The sequence below is a fragment of the Gallinula chloropus genome (assembly GCF_964237585.1).
Source record: "Gallinula chloropus genome assembly, chromosome: 18".
Lineage (NCBI taxonomy): Eukaryota > Metazoa > Chordata > Aves > Gruiformes > Rallidae > Gallinula > Gallinula chloropus.
Genome location: NC_140103.1, coordinates 4867301 through 4884206, shown reverse-complemented (window position 1 = coordinate 4884206; position 16906 = coordinate 4867301). Strand labels below are relative to the sequence as shown.

General features: G+C 49.3%; 1 protein-coding gene across 1 annotated transcript in view; it reads left to right on the top strand.

Annotated features, from left to right (window-relative positions):
• DDX31 (DEAD-box helicase 31) overlaps positions 1–10728 on the top strand; it is a 48567-nt gene extending 37839 nt beyond the window's left edge. The window contains exons 19-20 of the mRNA XM_084272657.1: positions 643–823; positions 10294–10728. Of these exons, the coding sequence (XP_084128783.1) occupies positions 643–823; positions 10294–10447 (335 nt within the window). The 3' untranslated portion in view covers positions 10448–10728. The remainder of the gene's footprint in view (positions 1–642; positions 824–10293) is intronic.
• Positions 10729–16906: the final 6178 nt, after the last annotated feature.

The window sequence follows — 16906 nt, the reverse complement described above, 5'->3', positions numbered from 1 at the left end:
TTGTCTTTAGAGCAATGAGCCCTGAGGGAAGGGCATTACAGGAATATAAAGATGGGAAGGGAAATTTGCACACAATTCTATTATTTCTCCCTTTTGAGGAGGTGAGCTCTGTTCCCAGTGTGATGATGAGTCAGGAAATCCATCCAGCTCTCCGATATTTATAAGGGACTAGCTAGTAACTGGTGAAAAATGCATGGACTACTGGGACTGTAGTATCAGAGGAATCTTCTTGTGCCACCTCCATGCTTCTCTCTTCCTCTCTTCATTCCTCTATTTCTATTCCCTCTCTCCCTCTGCTACCATTTGATGTCAGTGACTCTTCTTGTGAGATGTGCACAAACATCACCCTTTCTGGCAGGAGGAGCATCCTTATAAGAGGCAAACCTAATGAAACTTAATGTATCTTTCAGTCCCTAGCACTTCTCCACCACCTACCTTCTCCTTTTGGGACTGAACTAGTACTATGCAACCTTCACAGATTTTTAACATAACAACCTTTTCTACCAGCTGCTGACCAGAAGGTGTCCCAAAGGACAAGACCAATGTCCTTTCAGCTGGAACAGCTGAATCTTTAAGTGTGTATATATATATATAAAAATGCAGTAGCAAACAGAATTCACTGTTTTTTTTCTTTTCCTTCAGCACTGCAGTCTTTCCTTTGTGCCTATACCACCTATCCCAGGAACCTCAAGCACATCTTCCACATCAAATCTCTCCACCTGGGTCATGTGGCCAAGAGTTTTGGCCTGAGAGACGCACCCCAGAACCTGACTGCTCTTGCAACTTCTGGCTCAAAGAAGAAAACCAAGCCAAGACCAAAAAGGTAGGCCAACTTGATGTTCATGAGCCAAGAAATACCACATGACAAGCTGTGGTGTAATTTCCTCCTCAAGGTTCTTGTGCCTGCTCCAGGAATCCAGGTTTGGGTTGCAAGGGGGTTTCAAAGATCACCTAGTCCAACCCCCTGCCATGGGCAGGTCAGGTATGGTTGTTCTGAGAGGCTAAATCATGTTGAGCCTTTTGCCTGGGGTGCATTGCTCTCTGAGCTGTTGTGTAATTCCCCTTTTCCTCATGGCTTTAGAGAGCCTAAACAGTTACATTTATTAAACCTCCTTGGTTGAACATTTGTATTGGAGTGGTTCTTGTGCAGGTTTTGGTTTCTGGAGCTCCAGCATCAGCCCTGTTGTCATGGCCAAGCATCTCCATAATAGAAGCTGCCAGACTTTTTCTAATCACACCTCCACTTCCAGTCACATGGTCCTACTAAGAGCTGTGATCCTTGCCTCAGGTTCAATTGCAGTAGCAACTCTCTGTCCTCATGCCTGTATAGGGGAAGACTCTCACAGATACAGCTGTGCTTGTAAGTTCTTGCTGATGATAAAAGGATCAAGGAAATAGCAGAGAAATTAACATTTTTGCTTTTCAAATTTGAAGTTGACTGTCCTGACCATTATGAGCCAGTCTCCTGTCTGTCAGATTTACCATGGGACAAATTGTGTCCATCCTCTGCAGTATATTTTTTTTTAGTCTTTAATTATATGATCAAATTTAATTATATAAGTGCAAGCCTGAATTGACAGGTTGATCTGTTGTTAGAAATTGTCCCTCTACAAAGTTGTGCTCAGCTGCCCATTGATTCAGTACACCTTCACTGTAGATTTAAGTGGTTCTGTTAAAAGCATTTCTGCAAGATCACGGTGGATCTCTCCAAGGAGCAGTCTGTACCACACCTAGAGTTAAGGCTGTGTCCCCTCTGGTGTGTGCACAGGGCTGTTCCTGGGTACTCCTTTCCTGGGTAAGGAATCTGAGATCCCCTGCTGCTTCTGGAGGAGCAGAACCCTGAATCCTCTCCTCTGCTTGAAATGAAGCTAGAGGTGCATGATACAACCAATTGTAGCTGCTTCAAGTTGGTTCCACAGGGTAGATAATCTTCCCTTTTGAGTCTGCTGTGTTAAGGGTTTACTGCCTTCCTGAGCCCAGGGAACTTCTGGCTTCCCTGTAAAATCAGGGCAATAATTCAGAGGAGGAAAATGGGTTTTTTTTCCTTTTATCAGTATCAGTTATGATTCTTCCCTTGTAATTATTGCTGCAAACCGTTAACAAACGTTCACCCTGCAATTAAAGCACTAATCCACATAATGGTTCCTGGGCTGGTGACATCTCCTGCACACGTCCTGTTTGTAACAGGGAGGGGAAGCAGGGGGAAGGGGTTTTATAATAAAAAGTTGGAGACAGCATTGTCCTGATTTGAGAAGCCACCAGGGATGGGGCACTGATCTGCCTCCTGCTTCAGCTGACCTTCACCAGCAGATGGGCAACAGGATGGGAATGCCCCTGTGAGCAGGGGATTTAACGGGGCTTTATTTCAGGAAGAATAGCCTGATTAGCCGATAAAGAGCATGTAAGATGGTATGGGGTGGGCTTTGATGTCTTGCTGGCCCAGCAGGGTGTCAAGCTATGACTGACAGTAGCGTGTCACAGGATTACTTGGCCTGCAACAATGCCTCTCTGTGTTCCTATGATGTTGCTACTCTGTTAGGGACACTTTTTCTCTTGTTACACACCTCTTCTAGCTGGCGTTCCTCCTCCCCGAGTCTTCATCCTATTATAGCACAGACAAGCCCAAGATACAGTAGGTAGTTTATGCAGAGGATGTGTGGGGTTAGGGGGGGATGGATCATGGAGGTGTTGGAACAAATGGTCTGAGCGATTTGAAAGCTCATTTGCACGTGGATCATATAATTGCAGCTCAGGGAAAGTGAGCAGACTTTGCACAGGTTGGTCACAGCTCCAGCTTTCAAATCCAGGAGCATCTGGAAAGTTAAAACCCTCCAAGAAAGCAGCCAGAGTTGTGACGTGCAGCAATTGTTCTTGCCTGTGAAACCTGGATCTAACCAACTTTATCTGTGGGCTTATAAAAAAAAAACCAACAGAAAAACAAACCCAAGGAGAGAAGATGTGTTAGTATTTATAGGATAGTTTAGAAAAAATTAAAACAGATTCAAATTCCATCCCCACCACCATAAATTCAAGGTAGCGCCGTTACCATGCAGAGAATTGCTTTTGATTTCACTCTGACAAAGCAGAAAGCAGAATTTAGCCTGCCATTTAGAAGACAAGTGGGTTTTAATTGTAAAATGTGGGGCTTGAAATTATAGCAGCATGGTCACAGAGCAATCTTTTTCATTCCAGTTCTCCTGTGATGGGGTGAGTGTTGGTTGTCGTGTTACACATTGTCTCCAAACATCCGATACTTGTTTTTAATCAGTCAGCTCACTAAAACCTCATCTCTCAGCACCTGCTCAGAGAATAAAGAACAGGCAGTCCAGGTTGGAAGTGGGCTAAAGGCAATCATTAAATGTTTCCTTAGGAGGACAAAGAAAACTTTTCATTTCTTTTCAAGTCTCCTTTTGTGCTTCCCGCCTCCTTAGAGAGCCTGCTTGGGGCAGGTGAGACAGGGAGACAGAGCAGCCAGGTGTGTGATGGTTCGGTGGAGACATGTGGAAGCAGCCCTCTCCTCCTGAATGCACCAGGAAAACTTTCATGTGTTTGTTTAAACCTCTTTGTGCAAACCAAGTGTCCCCTTTAGCTGTAGTGGTTCTTGCAAGACCTGATGTAAAGATGGCAAACTAACAGCTTGTGATGTTTTTTTGAAAGCTGTAATGCTGTATTTAGGTAAGAGATGAGCACATGAACCAGATACTGGATATTAAGTGACACTACACCAGCTTAGTGTCTGGGCTCATGCTTTTACTGAAGGGTAGATGCAAGGAAGCTGATCCCACTTCCATTGAGGGATTAACTGTCTTTCGTTGACTGCAGAGAAGCAGCATGCACAGGAAGTAGCTGACATGCCAGATAGACATGTCTTTTGACTCTTTCACAATGCAGATGCCAAAGACCTATTGCCATTCCACTGAGCATCCCTGTGCTGCCCAGTCTTTTGCATCTTGGATCAGTGGGGTTTTACAGGATTCTGTGGTGACTGATGGTCTGTTTTCTCCTTTTGAACTCTGGAAGACTGGTATATGTCCCCAAAGGGTTTCACTCTAATGAGGAGTTGCAACTTAATTTGCCTTGTTTGTGAATTCATGCCATTACAAAGAAAGAGATAAATCTTTGTTTGATGGATTCTGTGGAACTCATTGCTACAGGGCATCTCTGGTGCCAGAAATGATCAGAAAGGTTCACTTTGCATGTGAGTATCAAGTATATCTATCCATAGTTGCTACAGCATGTGCAAAAAATTAGTATTAAAAATTAAGGTCAAAATCCCTTCATGCTTCAGAGTTTATCCAACCCTTCACTAAAATGGGATCAAGAAAAGGTGTCCAGGGTGCTTCAGTTTCAGGGGATTGATTTACATCATTATTACAGTACCATTGCTCTGAATATGGATATCATCATGCCCTTAAGGTTTTGGCTGCAAGATTATTGTCCTAATTCATTCTTCAGCATTTAGTGGTCAGATAGAATTAGACTCCTGCCAGGAAATCTACCTTGTAACCCTGTGTATCCTCATCTGCATGGCTGGGGCTCATGCAGGCTCCTTTGGGTGAAAGCTTTTCACCTTCTCCCCTGCCTCACATCCTTGATTCCGCTTTTGAATGTCTTGGCATTGACAATTTTGGGAAGACTAATGCTTCTATTGACAGGGCTTGTGAATCCAGGCTGCAGCTGGGTCTCCCTGCACAGCAATTGTCTAATCATTAGAAGCAGTTTGCCTGCCAGTTTTTGCATGCCATTTACAGCTTTCCTAATATCACTTAATTAGTCAAAATGCAAGTTTGGAATTCTGCCCACTAGGAATTTCATTTGGTTTGGGCAGTCTGCTCTAGAAAGCCAGACTGAAGCTCAGGTAAGAGCATGGAATCATGCACTGGAGTGCAGAAGGATCCAAAAATTAGAGTAAGAGACGTGGCTGCTGTGAAAGAAAACAGCATCATCACTCTTCATGAAGGCAGTTCAGGGACACAGACAAGTACAGCTTAGCACATTGTGATATTATAAAGTAGTCCTGTTATGAAATTAAAGTTTTATCATTGTAAAAGCCATCAGATTATCTGCATACAGCAATGCTCTTTAGTACTGCCCTGTTCCACCACAGCCACAGCACAGAGCCTTTCCTCCATCTTTGTGCAAGCCAAAAGGGTGTGCACATGGGGCTGGAAAACATCTGTGCTGCTTGGTACACACCAAAAACTGATCAGCTCTCTCTAATTGAAATATATTCTGGCTTTTAGGCTGGGAAAGAGCCTGACAGAAGCAAGAGTCCTAGAGCTTCCCAGCCTCCCAGTAGTGCTTTCATCCTTTCTCCATGGGGTGAAGACCAAGGGATGGTAGCAAAAGTGAAGCTGTGGGGCTTTGTTTCTCTCTGTGTAGTTGAAGTACACATGACTTCAGTGGGTATATGGTGGGCTTTACTGCTTAGCATGAGGACTGCTCTGCTCTGACTGCTCTGGAACAGTGCTTGGTGCTCAGTCTGACTGGGTAATAATTTACCTTGATCTTCCCAAGGTAGTACTTGCATCAGCTGGTAACAGAGTCCTGAAGCCAGCTGTTGACTTGTCGAGAGCAGTATAGGATGGCTGATGAATATCTTGCCCCCACTCTGCAAAAAAACACCACAAACCAACCCAAACAGGGTTGTGTTGGCTGCAGATGGTTCATCCACCACTGTAAGTAGAAAAAGCAGGTGTTGCAGCAGCCTTGGCCCAGAGGTAACCCAGCTCTGTTGCTGGCACAGTTTCAGAGAGCTGTTGGAGATACTGTCAGGCAGATTGATAGTGCAATCCATGTTGAAATGCTTTCTGATAAATGAAACAGCCTACTCCTGTCTCCTCCAAAAGACACACCATGAGTTCTGGGACTGTGCACAAGAACTTTATACTCCTGCTTTCTCAGCTGGAGCAGTGTGGGAGCCTTTGGTTGCTGCTTGTGCTGTGAGTTGGTTAATGGTCACTGCACTGTGTTGTACTGGCATTTTACACAGCTGAAGGCACAGGAGAGGACCAAGTTGGAGGAGACATCTCTAAGAACAGGCTCACTCACTAGCAGAGGCATCTTCTGAGCCATCAGATAGAGTCCTAAAAGCTGTGTGTGTGTATGTACTGTTACTCTGACATGTTGGAGGCCTTGGCTTGGAGATCAGCCTGTGATTCAGGGCTCTAACAAGAAGATGTGTCAATGGAACATACTTATTGTTTGAAATTAAAATAAAAAATGCTGTTAGATGTTCATTTCTGCATGTGGTGAAGGTGTGTTGCATGTAAGCTAGGTGGGACTCCAGGGATGAGTTGGTACCGTGTGGCACAACTGAAGACAGAGCTGGAAACAGCAGAGAGGATCTCAGGCTGGTCCCCTATGCCACAGTCACCTGTTTGGCTTTTTGTTTCTTTTCATTATGAGAAAAAAGATTCACCTCCAATCTTCTCTGATACTCTTGAGTAAATGCAAAGGGTTGGGAGTCAAGGGTCCAGAAAAGGGGACTGGTCCAAATCATTCCTGTTTCCTCTGAAGTGGGAGGTAAAGCAGCACACAGATGGATGTAGAAGGAAACTGAAGCAGGGTAAAGGATTTTATTCCCTTTCCTTTGCTGGACATGTTTTCTCTCTTGTTTCTTCCAGATGCTCCTCTCCTGATTTTTCATCATTCAGGGCTGTATTTAGCAAGATTCATGAGTTTCTCATGTTTAAAGAGCGAATAAAATGATGCCAGTTTTCTGGAGGAGGCCAGAGCTTTTTTAAAAGCTTGTCTCTGGCTTGGTCTTTCCTGGCCTTTCAGGATATAACAAAGTCATCTGGGGACAGTTCCTCTGTTTCCTTATTGTCTCTCTGCTGAGGCTCTTGGTACCGGCTTTTGTGAGGTTGCAACTTAATTACAGATGTGCAGAGGCAGCTGTAAATCTGGGTCTTTTATTCCTTTCTGTGTCTCTGTAGGAGGAGGGAAGCTTTCTCAGGCCGTGCCAGGCAGTTACTAGCCTCTCTGCCTTCCCTTCCTCACTGTGCAAAGCCCCTTTCTCTCCCCTTAATGAGGTGATGAGATAGATCTTGGGGCGATGCAGGTTTTGCCCTGTACCTGGAACTAACGCCCCGAGCAGTGGTTGGGTCCAAGGTTACACCTTGCAAACGAAGGGGGGATGTGTCCCTACTTCATGCTACATCATCTCAGCCCACTACTCTGGCTACTTACCAATTCTCATCTGTCTTTTATGTGAGTCCTGATACCCCACATTTAGCATAAAAGAGTAGTAACACAGTGGTGCTTCTGCCTGGCATCCAGCATGTGCCAGCACTCCACACCCATGTGCTGGACAGCAACAGAGAAGTCACACAGCTTGTGCTCAGGGACAGGAGCTTCCGAACTTGCATGCTGGAGCTGTTTCATTTTCTGAGTTATGACTTCTCTCTTCCTGTCTCATTTTCCCCCAGCTAATAAAAGTGACTATTTTCTCATGTGTTGAACATTCCTCTCTGCTTTAAGCCCTGCTGAAAGCTTGGTGCTGTAGCAGGGTGGGATGGGTCAGTCATTAGTGAATCTTTCTTCCCCTGCACATGCCCCTTAGCTGTGCTGTATTGTAGTCCCCCACCTAAAGACTGTTGTGTTTGGAGGGAGGGATTTAAAGGGCTGGGATTTCTCTGCCCGTTACCAACATGATGTGTTCTCATTAGGGCTCAATACAGCGTGATATCTAGACATGAGATCACAGAAGGAGATGATGACAATCCATGTGTTTATCCAGTGATGGGAACATGGGTTCTGTCTGTGTTGCAAATGCATCTTGCATTTACAGCCTTTCTGTGAAGCTTTTTGCCATGGTATCACCACACAGTCCTCTTAAATCAACATCACACCAGCCTTTGGCAACAGGGAAAATGCAGTCATCCCGGGTTATGAGGTGGGAGAATGGACATGAAGGCCAAAGAGATTAAATACCTTGCCCAAGGATGCTCAGAGGGTGAGCATCAAGGTCTTGCTCTGCCCTTCTGGGCTCTGTCTCATAACCACAGGGCCTGTGTCCTCCCGGGTGTTATCGACTGCTCCAGCAGAGCCCCAGAGACTTTCACCAGCACAGCAGAGAGGGGGATTTGCAGCTTTACAACAGGAATCAGGATCTGGCCGGGGATCCTGACCTCATTGCACTTCTCTCGTGTGCTGTCCCTGCAGACCGTGGCTGTTGCCTGTGGCACTTCCATCTCGTGGTTAAACAGGGCCCTGACAGCCACTTGTCTTCCCTCGGCGATCAGTGAGGTTCCAGAGCACAGCTCCATTGATTTTTGTGGCCCTGGTTAGAGGGAGAAACCTCCCTTTCCCCTGCATCCTCTCTTTTCTGTGTACAGCTGATCACCGCAGCAGGGGGTATTGATTTACTAATTGGGCAATGATTTCACCTGATTGATAATAAAGTGTTGGACAACCTCCCTGCTGAGCTGGAAGTCAGCTCGGCAGCTACGGGTGGATTACTTGTCCTTTTGCAGCAGATAGTTCCCTGTTGTTAAGTAAACTGATCTGTTGCTTGGTAACCCTCGAATTACTGTAGTAAATGCTTTGGAGACACAATGAAAGTGTCAGGCAGAAACTTTATGGAGTGATGGAGGGGGCTGAGCAGAGGGTACAGCTGCGCTGTGAGGTTTTGGCAGCAGAGCTGGGCTGGCTGAGGGCAACGCCTTGGCCTGGTGCTGTGTGTGCACCCACGAGCATCCCTCTGTGCTGCTGTGGTTTGTGCATGCAGGAGGGCAGCTTGACACAGCACGTCTGCAGGCACCACTCTACCAGCAGCACGTTTGCTTTGTTAGCTGTATGGATGCTTTTGAGCTGATTCTGCCTTTTTTTTGCCTTAGTTCCTGGGGGTCCAGACCGGGTGATGGCTGTGTGTCTTGTTTCTCTGGTATGTCCAGTCTCCAACCCTTCTGCCAGCGCAGAGCTTGAATGTTTAATTAGTGTGAGAATGGAAACTACACTGAAACCAGCAGAGTCTTCCCACGTGTGTATTCCAGGCTTCCTCTTCTTGGGAAAACTTGTTTTTCAGTGGTAATCATCACACCATCCTTCTTACTGCTCTGATCCATCCTCCAAACCTGCTCCAGCATGAAACCTACACAGGGATGGAAAGCAAGCTGTGGAAAAGGGAGTGAGCAAATACCCCAGACAGCCAAGAGCTTGCTTCCCTTCCTTCCTCTGTGTGTTTGGCCTAATGAATGGTTGATCTTGCTGCAGGCAGAAATGTTTCCTGCCCCTGTGATTCCCAGCGTGGCTCTGGACATCTGAAGGAACCAGAGGCAGGGCTGTAAGGCGTCAACCTTTAGGACTGCTGGGGTCTGTGTAACGTCATAAGTGCCTCTCAGTATGGATGTGGGGCTTCTGCTCAATTACTTCTTATTTAGAGGGATGTGTGGGTTTGTGTTTGCTTCTCTGGAAAATTTTGAGGTTTGTTACTGGTCCTGACTATAAAGAGGAGGGTGGGATGTGCAGGCACCGATAGCTGTGGTTACCCTGTTGTGCCCAGGACCATGGAACATGGTAGGGATGGGTCCTGCACTGAAGAGATTACACTTCAAGTAGGTGAGGGTGATGGCAGCAATGAGGATGAGATTTGCCCAAGGTTATAGAGCAGGACAGTGGCAGAACTTGTGGTGGAAAAATGCTGAGTGGGTTTTTTATATTTATAGCTGGCAGTTTAGGGCTGCAGGGAGATCCATGTTGAGTTTAGTGGCTGGGCAGAATGCAGCTACCTTTGCAAAAGCTGGTCTCTGGAGAGAGAGGCTGTAAGGTGCGTGTGATGTCTGCAGGACACTGCAAGGAAGGAGTCTGTGGGGTTTACACTCCTTTTTTAATTCATTAATTAATTTTTTTTTGCTTGTTTGTTTGGGGGGTTTTGTGTTTTCAAGCTCTGGCTTTAAGCTCTGTTTCTGAAACATTTCCATTGTTCAATGCCTTAAGCCTGTTAGGGGTTTTATTATTATTATCATTTTCAAACTGCTGTGTCACCTAATTCATCAGCCTTCAGCACACAACCTTCCCTCCTTCTCCCCACCACCCCTGCAAGAGCATTTGTACAGAACAAAGGCTTGCTTTTAAAAACGCCAGGATGTTTTGCCACCTTTGTGAAAGCCTGTCACAACAATACCTAATTTTGCATGAGACAGAATCCCAAATCAAGCCTCAAGGAAAGGGAGCTGCTCTGCTGCTTAATGTGCAAATGTCACTTCCCGGGGCTGTAAAAGAAGTAACCCACCTAGCAGCACGTTTCAGAGGAGGGAATCTGAATTCCTCTTCTCTTCCCTCTCTACCCAGGTCTGACCTTCTCAAGAAGACCCACGGCAAACGTCGCCTCGCTGAGATCCTGCGAGCTGAATATTCCAGTGGGATGGACACCGGTGTATCCAAGGTCAAGAAGAAGAAGAAGAAAAAACAGAGAAAACCTGGCAACCAACAGATTCCAACATGAGCCAGGACCTTCCAGTCATTGGCTGCAAAACCTGCTTGAGTCCCTCAGCCGGGGGTCAGGGTGACCTGCCAAATCAGCTGAGGAGCATTTCAATTTATCAGGCAAATCTGGGAGGGATCGTGGGGATCTTGGCCTCCTCCCACCCCCTCTTTCCATAGGTCCAAATGGAATTGAATCCATGTGTGTCCTGTTGCACTGCTGCAGTTAAACGTGGCTTCCTGAAGCTCCACCACGGTTCTAAGGTGGTTTTTGCAAGAAAAAAATAAAAAAAAAGGTGAAATCCTGATCTCAGAGAAACGTGTTTGTGTGTGTAACATGAAAGTGAGACAAGGCTGCTCAAGCAGGTGGTGCTTTCCTGTGTAAGAAAATATGTGGGAACATTCCCTGAGCTGTTTGCTGGCTGCTTTTTAACCACATGAACTGTAGCATCAGAGGGAGCTGTTGCAGGAGCACCAGAGGGGAGGCTGCCCTTTCCCTTGCCCTTACTCAGGGGGACACTTCTGCTCCCATCTCAGGTAACGCAGCCACGATGCTTCCCTCTCCTCTCCCTCTCCTCTCCCTCTCCTCTCCCTCTCCTCTCCCTCTCCTCTCCCTCTCCTCTCCCTCTCCTCTCCCCTCCCTCTCCCCTCCCTCTCCTCTCCCTCTCCTCTCCCTCTCCTCTCCCTCTCCTCTCCCTCTCCTTGGGACAAGGTCTGTCTCTGGTCACTGATCGTTAATCAGATGCTGCCACTTTTAAGGAGAGGAGTCTTCCCCAATTTCAGCACAAGCAGTTGGATCATGGAGAACTCTTCAGTGTAGTGACACCTGGTCCCTTTGGGGCAGAGCTCATGGGCACAAAACTTCACGTCAAAACTCCTGAGTTTGGGAACAAACGTTGTCACTGTGGGAAGGAGCTGGTGTGGAATCCAGCAAGCTCCAAACTTCTCCTTGCCTGCAGCGCAGTGTCACACCTAATTATACAACGCAGCCTATGTATGAAATGTCTCACCTCTCTGAACATTAAAGCCTTTGCAGGCTCTTGCTAACACCTGCCAGTAGTAACCCTGGTGTTGGGGTTCTCTCTGCTTTGCCTGGGCCTGTGTTGATTAAGTCCCAAACTAATGGATTTCACTTCTTTTTTCCTTTTTCCCTTGTTCTTGCTTTTCATCAGAGAATCGGGGCTACTGGGAAAAGGGCTGTGCTGTGGCCCCAAATACCCTGAGGCTGGTGCTCATTCACCATGGCCCAGCGTGTGGAGTGGGACTGGAGCTCTAGTGAAGCCCCTGACCAAACTCCCCTTGAGGGTTGGAGAGAGTGGATGCCCCCCAAGGCCTGCAGGAGCCTTACAAACTCCCTCAGGACCTATAGGTGAGCACCCACCTTCCTCTCCCTAACTTCCTCGCCTGCTTCTTCCAGCACCTCCTACAGCACAGCTGAAAAGGGTGCAAAATCCCACCAGAACAGGACTTTCTGCTGCCCACGTGAGCAAGGAACAAGCAGCCCACCCAAGCTGGGCATGGTGGTTAATGTGGACCTCAAGCTGCTCAAACCCAGTGGCAATATCAGGTGATGGAAAGGCACAAAGGCCTGAAAAAAAAGAGTAGAACCAGCTGAAAACGATACCCACCTTGTGACTACAGCATTGAGGGCATCCACTTTGGGCTGCAATGAGTCATTCCAAGGACCGGGGGAGGGAAGCAATCGGCCCAAAAGTATTTAATTAACATAGTGAATGTAACTTTTGAGAACCAAAATGATCTTTTCCCCATGCCAGGCAATTACCAAGCATGCTGACTTTACTGCAGTTGCTTTTGAACACTTCCAAAAGATGTGAAAAAGGCTCCCCTACAAAATCAACTGTGTTTTTGCAGAGGGAATGAAGTTACTCAGCGTTTATAGATTAAGATAGAATAACAACAAAGCCCATCTGACGTTGCTCTGGGTACTGTTTGGAAGAGCAATCAGGTTTAAGGCAAATGTAAAACTGGAAAGAAGCCCCTGAGGATGAAAATGATTCAGAGGGAGGCCGAGGGTGTAAGTTTGGGAAGAACTGATCTTGTGTGTGAGGGGAAAACACACGACCTTCTGCTGGCTGGCTGCCACCTATGAATTAATAGGGACCAGTGGCAAATTCTTATTAATAGGAAGAAAGGCCGACAGCACATCAGGGAGACACGTCAGGAAATCTCACTGCTGCCTGTATTAACTGGGCAGGTAGTGTTCTGAACAGTTATAATGAATAATGTGATTGTTTTTTTAAAGAAAAAAGCTAGAATGCCTTGTTCCTTTCTGCCTCACCACCTTTTTGCAGGTGGCTCTGGTCTCCTTGTGTGATGAGGAAAGAGGAGATTGAAAGAGAAGTTGTTAAATGCCCACACACCTGAAGCTAAGCTGAGATTGCTCTTAATAAATGTGAAGGCCAGTGTGGAAAACATGTGTGGATTGTCACTGGGTCAGTAGGAACCAAATTCTGCCTTTATTTACACTTTGGCAGCCCTAGAGTGGCTCTGAGCTGGTTTTACTGTTGGGTGTCACTCAATAAGGAAGAACTTGGTGGGTGTGGAGTTCATTTGTACTCAGAGCATCTCTCCATCAGGGCAGGGTGTGGGAGCTGTAGGTGGAGCAGGGGTGGGGAGCTGCAGAGCTCCATCAGGAGTAGGAACTGGGTCTTGTGGGTGCTGAGGCTCTTCTGAGCACCAGAGTGCTGGAGGAGCTGCTGAAGGTTGTGGTGGATTCTTCTGGCCCTGGCAGACATCACCCCGAACTGCTGGATTTGTCCCCTCCTGCTCTGAGGTATGTGGTGTGTGTTGTCAGTGTCTGGGCTGGGTGGGACCTGCCAGCACAGCTCATAAGGGTGGGGAGATCAGCTCTTGGTGGGGTTGGGTGAAACTCCAGCTTTGTTTGCACCAGTGTTGGCTTTGCTCAGGGTTGCTTTCTTACATGTGGTGAATGGTAGGGGCCTTGCTGCCCTGCAGCTTGAGTTCTGTATTTGGCCTGGAAATGATGTCACTGTGGAGCTTGTCTGTAACACTGAGAGTCAGGCCTGGGTTCCTTTTGTTTTGTCTGCCTTGTTGCTGCCCTGAGTCCTGCCTCTCCCAGGAGATGCTCTTGCACCTTTGCTCTGCTCTCTTGTGGCTCCTTTGCCGGTTATAGGAGCCCACACCCTCCTCTGCTCTGTAGCTGGAACATCTTCAGTTTGTACTTGAAAGCTTTGGGATAGGAAAAAGCAAGGAGGTCACCTTGATACCAGGTCACAGTTGAAGACCCACTTTCAGTGTCTGGGTCCAACACAAGGCACCTTAGTGGTGGTACCCCACCACTGAGAAGAGACCATAACTAAACAGGACAGAAAGCAGCAGAACTTCCCTGCTTTCAAGAAGTTACTTTCTCTGCAAGCCAGGGAGAGAGCAGGAAAAGCACCGATTGTCCTGGGCTTTCCATCCTGGCCTGGTTTTGTTTGGCGTTCAGATGAAACCATCTCTGCTAGAAACAATTCTGCTGATGGGGTTGAGTTCGTGTGTGTTGGCATGTTCAGAGGAGCAGCTTTCACTCTTTGTGCTGGGAGGGGACGAAGATGCCTCTCAAGCTGGGTAAAAGCCCAGAAGGGACTTGAGAGCCAGGATGGTGTTTGGTCCTGGCAGAGCCACTGCACTAACTGGCTTGTGTCTTGGACGTAGAGCCTGGTTCTGACAGAAACCAGCCACCAGCAGCCTGTCTGTTGGAGTCCCTGTACCCCAGGACAAATTGGTGGAGTAGGGCTGGTGTGATACTCCAAAGCTTTCCTTGGTGGGACAGGTCTGCATTCTCAGCAATGCCACTTTCACTGCTTCATCTAATTCGAACCCAGCACAGCCTGTCCCAGCCCTGAGCACTTGCCAGGATCATGCCTGCCTGGTGTTGGCTTCTGGAAACGAGCTGAGTTTCCAGCCTGGGCTGGGTCTGCTGTTAGTGAAGGACCAGTGTTGGTGGGTTCCACTGGTGCAGAGTGGGGTCCTGTCTCAGCCCCCACACAAGAGGGAGGTGAGGCTGGTCCTTCAGCAGCTTTTGTAGCTGCTGAGATCCTCCTGCACAAGACACTGTGGATAAGGCAAGTGCGGTGGGTGCTCTCTGACGAGAGAGCCTGTGGTCTTCCCTACACCAATTCATTTTGAAGCTTCCCTTTCTGGAGATCTCCCTGGAGGAGACATCTCCAGCCCTTGCTTCCCTTCCACGCTCCTCCCAGCCAGACCCCGCACAGCCATTCCCCCTTCCCAGAGCAGAAGTTTCCTCTGGGCTCTGCCCCGCTGCCTCCTACCTCAAACCGGACCCTGACGCTGCTGCTGCCTCAGGCCTGCGGTGAGAGGGGACTTCCCAGCTCCTTCCAGATGTGAGACAGCAAATTTAAATGTTGCAATTACAGCCGTGTAACGAAGCCTTGTACTTCATTAATGTAAGAGGAGGAATCTGCCATGGCTACAAGGACAATTAAATATTAGAGAATGTCTTTGATTCACATTCCTGCTGTGTAAATGGGAGGAAGGTTGCTGTGTGCTCCTTGCCTTTGCGCTCACAAAATGAAAAGCACACCCACTGCAAGTTGTCCTTTGATAGATTTTTAATATGATTTTAAAGAGTTTTGTTTGGCCTCATTCTTATTCAATGAGATTAATTTAAAGCACTTATCCCCTGGGTTTAAGTCAATCCATGTAGGATTTGGGACGGGGGGTTTGTTGCCCGGGGAAGGGGGGTTGTTTGCAGGCCTCTCTGAAAGACTCCTTTCCCACTTCATTAACCCTGAGCTGGGAGCGACCCCCCCCCTGCCCCCCGCCTTCCTCCTCCTCGCCCCAGCCGAGGCCCGGGGATTTACCAAACTCTCCCATTCACATGCAAAGGAACAGCCCGGTCCACAAAGGCCGGGGGCTCTCGCTTCCAGGCGTGGTTGTGCATTTGGCCGAGCCGACAATAACCCTCCCCGCGGGGCCGGCGGGACTCGGGGGTGCCGGGGCGAAGCTCCCGGGGCCGGTCGGGCCGGGGGCATCGGGCCCCGGGGAGCTGGGGGGATGCTGTAGGGTCGGAAGGGGGGGGGGTGGGTGTGGGGGGAAACGGCTCCGTAGACAGCCGAGTCCGCCGGCTGCGGAGGGCCGGGGGGAGCGGCGGAGGGCCGGGCGGGCTGAGCCCGCAGCCCATCTGTCGGCTCCCCGAGTCGGCGAGCCGCTGCCCGGCTGTCCCGGGGACCAGCTGCCGGGCTCGCTGGCCGCGGCCAGATGAGCGACACTTTTAAAGGGTGGAAACAATCCATTTTCCAAAGCGATCATTTAAAGCACTTAGGCAATTATACACTTAAGATTAGCGTTAATAATTCACCAGCGCCGCGGCTATCACCGCGCCGGGCAGCATCGTCCCGGTCACCCCGCCGCCCGCCCCCCCCCCACCTCTCCCCGCCGCTCCCGGCCCCGCATGCCGGCACTGGGCCCGAGCCCTTGGGCGGGGGGTGAGGGGGAGGCCTGAGGGTGAGCCGAGGGGCGGAGGAAGGGGGGGGGGTCCCTGCGATGGGAGGTGGGAAAACTCCTCTTTACTTTTCCCTTTCCCTCGGCGGCGGCTGATCCGCCAGAGCAAACAAGCGGGAGGGGAAGAAAGGGCCGGCGGAGGCGAGACCCGTTTGTTTGTAAAGAAGTTTTATTTCCACATTTAAAAAAGGGGGGGTTGGGGGGGGGGGGAGAGCGGGAGCGGCTGCGGCACCCCGAGCCCCCCCCCCCCCCCCCCCCCTTCCTCCCCGCACCCCCCAACCGGGCCGGCCCCGGGATACAGACTGACAAGAATCACTTACACAAATACGCCCTCAGGGTTCACAAATAAATAATTCATATACATTTTGCGCACCGTATTTACATTTCACCGCTTTTTGTTTTTTAGTTACGGACGTCCCAAAGTCTCGCTGAGGCGGGCGGGGACCAGCGGCCCCGGCATCCCCCCCTCCCCCCCCCCGACCCTTCCCAACGGCGGGGCCGGTACCCCGGGTTTGGGGAGATCCCCGGGTTCGGGCAAGGACGGGAGGGAGCTCCCTGGAGCCGTCCGTAGCAGAGGTGGCTCGGCCCGCCCCCCCCGGCAGTTCCTGGGGAGGGACCGGAGAGGCAAAGACCCCCCCCCCACGGGAGCGTCCGGCCCCTGCCCGTGCTCCCAGCGCCGTCCCCGGCGCGATGCGGGGGACACACACACACGACACCGCCGCTGCCCCGCTGTCCTTCGGGGACACAAGGGGGTAAGGCGGTGAGTGGGGAGGGGGGCAACTCTGCCGGCTCTCCGTCCTGCCAAACCTGCCCTTGTTTCTTGCGTTCTTTATATATATATTTTAAAAAAGGGGGGGAAGGTCTCATATTTATATATATATATATTTGGGGATGAGCGGGAGTCTGTCGCTTGCTCGCGGCCCCGGAGGTGGGGTGGTCCCCTCCAGCCTCCCGGCCCGGTGGGTGCCGGTGGGGCTGCCCGGGCGGCCGGGGC